Genomic DNA, 6,000 nt, shown 5'->3' on the forward strand with positions numbered 1-6,000 from the left:
TACCAATTCTAGTAAAGCTGTTTATAAGACCCTTCCATCCATGAAGAGTATTTCATTCTCCCTCTGGTGCTGTGAAGTTTTCTGTAAATTTTCATCAAAATATGTAGAGAAAATTGTATATGAAGTTTTGTACACAACTGACATCATCGGACAAAAGGAGACCAGAACAGGTCGCAATGAGATAATCTAAAAAATTTTATGAAATATTCAGAAATTTTGCACAGTTTAATCTCAGGGTGAAATAAAAAATTGCTTTTAAAAGTTTTAAGTTAAAGTGGAAATTAATGTTTATGAGGCAAAAAAAAAGGGGGGGGGGAGGAAATGAAACCTATAAAACTCTGGGCAAATGTTTCCCTTTGAATAGAATTCAGATATCGATACGGACAAAGATAATTACCTGTCTTGCTTGCGCTGTCCTCTGTGTAATTTTACCATTATGATCAAACTCTAATCTTGTCCCCACATCTGAACTTGAGTGTCTGGTCACAACTGTAAGGTTACTGAAGCAACATAAAAACATCGACATAAAACTGCATTCGACTTTTAAACATGCTTTTTGTACATTCAATCTCTCAATATTATTTCCAGATTTAAAGAAAAACAAGAGGCCCAATGGACCAGCATCGCTCATTTGTTTCATTTAGCTGTTCAGTCATTTAATGAAGAATTTCAAATTTAACAAACAATTTCTGATATAATTTCTCTATTGGGTCCCCCCTTGTGGTCAAACAGAGGTCAGATTCACTATTTATGAAAGTTTCTTCAGACCAAACTTTGATAATATCCTGGTAGAGAAGAAGGATTTTTAAGAACTTACATTTCCCCAACTGGGCCCATCCCTCGAGTTCTGGGCGGTCATGGTGCACCTTCTATACAGAACTTATCTCCTTTCACCGAAGAATTCTTCAGACCAAATTTGGGCAAGGTTCAATCATTCCTACAGGAGGAATAGGATTTTAAAGAGTTGGCTCTATTTCCCACATTGGGCCCAGCATTCCATTGCAAGGGGGTCATGACTTCCAATTTATACAAAGAAATTTGCTCTGATTCTACGATTGGGTACTGCCCCTCCTGTCTCAGGGGACCAGAATTCATTCCCTTCACCCAAGAATGCTTCAGACCGAATTTGGGCAATATCTATTCATTCCTACAGGAGCAGTAGGATTTTAAAGGATTTGCTCTATTTCCCCTGTATGGGCTCCAACTATCCTGTCCCAGGGAGCCAAGATCCACGCTTTTCACAAAATTCATTCCTCTTTCCCCAAGGATGTTTCTGACAAAATTTGGTCATAATCAGCTCAGTCGTTCATGACTAGTAGCAATTTGTTGAAAAAGTTAATGGATGGATGGACGGATGGACATGAATGACAGATGCCGCAGTATGCCAATAGCTCACTTCGCCCTTTGGAATATGTGAGCTAAAAACCTTTGTGGTGCAATAAACATGCTGTGATGAGAAGAGGGTATCTTAAATATCATTCAATGTAAAAATATGATTCAATTCTCAAAGAAATATTTTACAATTCTGCCTGAAATTATTTCACTGAAACTGGAGTCAATTTACATACCTCAATGCACACAAGGAGCTCAGAGCCTCGCCTCGAAATCCAAAGGTTTCCACTCCAACCAGGTCAGAAAAGTCCTGCAGTTTTGAAGTATGATGCTTCAAGGCTTCAAAAACAAGGATAAAGAAGTCTGAATCTTGTGGCCATGACGGATCACAGACATATGAAATAAATATATAGGTATACTAATGTAAATACTGAAAACAACATGTTACAGGTGAGTATTACAGAGTTCACCTATTTCCTATGTCCACTTCATGACCAATGCAGTTTAACATAAAGGTACATTACACTTGTATTGTTTATGCTTGTACTGTTTACGGTTATGTGCATAAGGACTGTGCAATTCTTTCGAGCACTTTTAAACATCTAATGAATAGGAAATGAAAACATCTTGAAGAAATTTTGACAAAATGTAAATCCCTTAATCAGTAACATTTTACAAAAAACTAAGCAACATTAACACTACCTATATTACAGTGAAAAACCAGGACCTTGCCACTAACTACAATGGCAACACAAGAAGTCGACACTAATTACAGTGAAAAACCAGGACCTTGCCACTAACTACAATGGCAACACAAGAGGTTGACACTAATTACAGTGAAAAACCAGGACCTTGCCACTAACTACAATTGTAACACAAGAGGTTGACACTAATTACAGTGAAAAACCAGGACCTTGCCACTAACTACAATGGTAACACAAGAGGTCGACACTAATTACAGTGAAAAACCAGGACCTTGCCACTAACTACAATGGGAACAGAGGAGGTAGACACTAACCATATTTGGAAACCAGGACCTTGACATTACCTACAGTGGGATCACAGGCTGTTGACACTAACTACAATGGAAACAATGGACGTCAACACTAATGACAATTGGAAGCCAGACCTATAAAGCATGATGCTGGTTCTGGATAAATTTTGTTGTACCTGGGACCTGAGAGAGAAATTCTCCAATAATTAAACCTAAAAAAATCCAAATAAATACTCTTACTATCAGCCAGAGATTAACTCTCCAATAATTAGATCTAAAAAAAATCTAAATAAATTTTCTGACCAATAGCCTGACGGGGGACTAACTTCTTATTTAAAAGACTGCAAAACCTCAGACTTCAAATCTGCAGTGAGATTTACTTATCAATAACCAGAATGGGACTCACACCTAGGACCTCTAAACTCCAGACACAGTCTCTAATCTAAAACCAGAATGGAACTCACACCTAGGACCTCTAAACTCCAGACAGAGTCTCTAATCTAAAACCAGAATGGGACTCACACCTAGGACCTCTAAACTCCAGACACAGTCTCTAATCTAAAACCAGAATGGGACTCACACCTAGGACCTCTAAACTCCAGACAGTCTCTAATCTAAAACCAGAATGGGACTCACACCTAGGACCTCTAAACTCCAGACAGTCTCTAATCTAAAACCAGAATGGGACTCACACCTAGGACCTCTAAACTCCAGACACAGTCTCTAATCTAAAACCAGAATGGGACTCTAATCTGGGACCTCCAAAGACCAGTCTCTAATCTGTAACCGGAATGGGACTCAAATCTGGACCTTCAAAATTCTTCTTCTCAACACCTGACCAATTGTCTATTACTTACTGCGACCTTCAAAGTTCTTCTCCTCCACACCCAACCCATTGTCTATTACTTACTGCGACCTTCAAAGTTCTTCTCCTCCACACCCAACCCATTGTCCATTACTTACTGAGACCTTCAAAATTCTTCTCCTCCACACCCAACCCATTGTCTATTACTTACTGCGACCTTCAAAATTCTTCTCCTCCACACCCAACCCATTGTCCATTACTTACTGAGACCTTCAAAATTCTTCTCCTCCATGTTCTTCTCCTCCACACCCATCCCATTGTCCATTACTTACTGAGACCTTCAAAGTTCTTCTCCTCCACACCCAACCCATTGTCTATTACTTACTGTGACCTTCAATGTTCTTCTCCTCCAGACCCATCCCATTGTCCATTACTTACTGAGACCTTCAAAGTTCTTCTCCTCCACACCCAACCTATTGTCTATTACTTACTGTGACTTTCAAAGTTCTTCTCCTCCCATTGTCCATTACCAGACCTTCAAAGATTCCACACAATCTATTACTTACTGTGACTTTCAAAGTTCTTCTCCTCCAGACCAGATTCACAATCTATTACTTACTGAGACCTTCAAAATTCTTCTCCTCCACACCAGACCCATTGTCTATTACTTCAACTACTTTGATACCATGGTCCCGTAATTTCACTTCTGAAAAAGAACATAAATTCAGCTTCAGAGACCAACTGAATTTTTATTTTGGCCAGAAGTACAAAATCTTTACCATCTCACAAAGGTGGAATACTATAAGACAAACCACTGGTTTTGGTTACACATGTGTATCAATCAATAATATACTTTCAACATTTCTTAAATTTCAGAAAGATGTTTTTTTACATTTCAACATGCAGTGTACTTAAGTTATCAAATTATAAAACACAAGAAATTCTCAATTCAGATCACTGGAACAAATAGACAGTGTTCATATCTGATGTGTGTCTTTTTAGTACATTTCCATGCTAACATCACCACTGTTAGGCAGTGTGATCCTCATGTAGAAATTAGGAAAATAACAATGTAGTATATTTCTGCCATTTGAAAGACGTTTCCTTTAACCATGCCTAGTCCTAGTTTCCTATTACCAAACCTACAGTCCTAGTCTTCTATTACCAAACCTACAGTCCTGGTCTTCTATAACCAAACCTACAGTCCTAGTTTCCTATTACCATGCCTACAGTCCTAGTCTTCCATAATCAAACCTACAGTCCTAGTTTCCTATTACCAAACCTACAGTCAAGTCTACTATAACCAAACCTACAGTCCCAGTTTCCTATAACCATACCTACAGTGCTAGATTCCTATAACCAAACCTACAGTCCTGGATACCTATTACCATATCTACAGTCCTAGTCTTCTATTACCATACCTACAGTCCTAGTTTCCTATATATCCAAACCTACAGTCTTAGTCTTCTATTACCATACCTACAGTCCTAGTCTTCTATAACCAAACCTACAGTCCTAGTTTCCTATTACCATATCTACAGTCCTAGTCTTCCATAACTAAACCTAGTCCTAGTTTCCTATATATCAAACCTACAGTCCTAGTCTTCTATTACCATACCTACAGTCCTAGTTTCCTATATATCCAAACCTACAGTCTTAGTCTTCTATTACCATACCTACAGTCCTAGTCTCATATTTCCATACCTACAGAAGTAGCACCAGCATCAATACTGTTTTCGATAAGTTCCTTCACAGCTGTAGCCAGTGTCAGTACCACTTGTCCAGAACAGATTCTGTGAACTGATCTCTTGTCTATGGCCTTGATGCTCCCAGCCTGGGGCAGCTCATCTTCAACACTATGATGAAAATGTTATTGAATTCACATAAAACAAATATATGTAATGTCAGGCCGAGCTCAGAAACAATGAATCAACATTAATTAAAGTGAAGCTGGATTATCACTGGAGTCAATTTATACGAGTTGAAGAAAAACATAATATTTTTCAAGAATGAAGTTTTGAGAATATTCAGAGGTTCAGAATATTCTCATCAGAATGTTTTAGGAAAGAAAAAGAATTCTGATCAGTTAAATCAGCCACTTTTCCATGGAGAATCTGCTCCCAAGTCTAAATCTACTAGAGCCACTGAGCCAGTTGAAATGAAGCACTAATCATATCACTAATTCTATGTCCTATGACAGCAATTTGTGACACATTTTCCTGTTTTAATGTACCATATATATTCTGTACTATTAATTGCCTGGGTGTAAGGCGACATGTGCACTCAACTTCTAAGGCAATAAGTAAATTGAATTCGTACCGTATAACCACATTCCATCATAGATAAACTACTGCAGTCATATAAGAGACGAAAACTTACCATACCGTTTCCTCCATTCTATTCATTTAGCAGCTTACAGCCAAGTTTCTCTTTGCCTTTTGGCGGGTAAAGAGGCAAACAAGACACGTTACCCCATGTGTGAGACGAATAACAAATAACAAATGTTAGAAGATTGTGTTAAATTCATAAAAAAAAAACAAATCAAACTGTACCAACTTCAAGAGTTGTCAATGAATATTATTTGTAAAAGAAGTATTTACGATAAAGTGAAACTACATATTATTGTACTAACGGAAATCGTAAACCTTCCACTAAAATTAAAACCAGAAGACGCAAAATTCCGGAATATTTTAAATCACGGAATGTTTTTCTAAGAAGTGTGATAAGATAATATGTGCAGTACAATATACAATGCAGATTTGGTTCTTTTTATCAAGATGATATTTGTCTTTGAATGTTTCTCAGAATATTGAACGTTCCGGAGTAAGATATTATTGTACATATAGTTCATATTCTTAACGTGAATATG

At 37.6% G+C, this 6,000-nt stretch overlaps 1 protein-coding gene across 1 annotated transcript in view; it reads right to left on the reverse strand.

Moving 5' to 3' along the window:
* Nucleotides 1–5,615, reverse strand: part of LOC132563375 (mismatch repair endonuclease PMS2-like) — a 28,149-nt gene extending 22,534 nt beyond the window's left edge. Inside the window, exons 1-5 of the mRNA XM_060228139.1 lie at nt 5,511–5,615; nt 4,836–4,987; nt 3,751–3,837; nt 1,569–1,671; nt 398–500 (exon numbers count right to left, since the gene is read on the reverse strand). Coding sequence (XP_060084122.1) covers nt 398–500; nt 1,569–1,671; nt 3,751–3,837; nt 4,836–4,987; nt 5,511–5,536 — 471 coding nt within the window. The 5' untranslated portion in view covers nt 5,537–5,615. The remainder of the gene's footprint in view (nt 1–397; nt 501–1,568; nt 1,672–3,750; nt 3,838–4,835; nt 4,988–5,510) is intronic.
* Nucleotides 5,616–6,000: the final 385 nt, after the last annotated feature.

Source organism: Ylistrum balloti, unplaced genomic scaffold (genome assembly GCF_031769215.1).
Source record: "Ylistrum balloti isolate Yb309-2 unplaced genomic scaffold, AGI_CSIRO_Ybal_v1 Utg371700, whole genome shotgun sequence".
Lineage (NCBI taxonomy): Eukaryota > Metazoa > Mollusca > Bivalvia > Pectinida > Pectinidae > Ylistrum > Ylistrum balloti.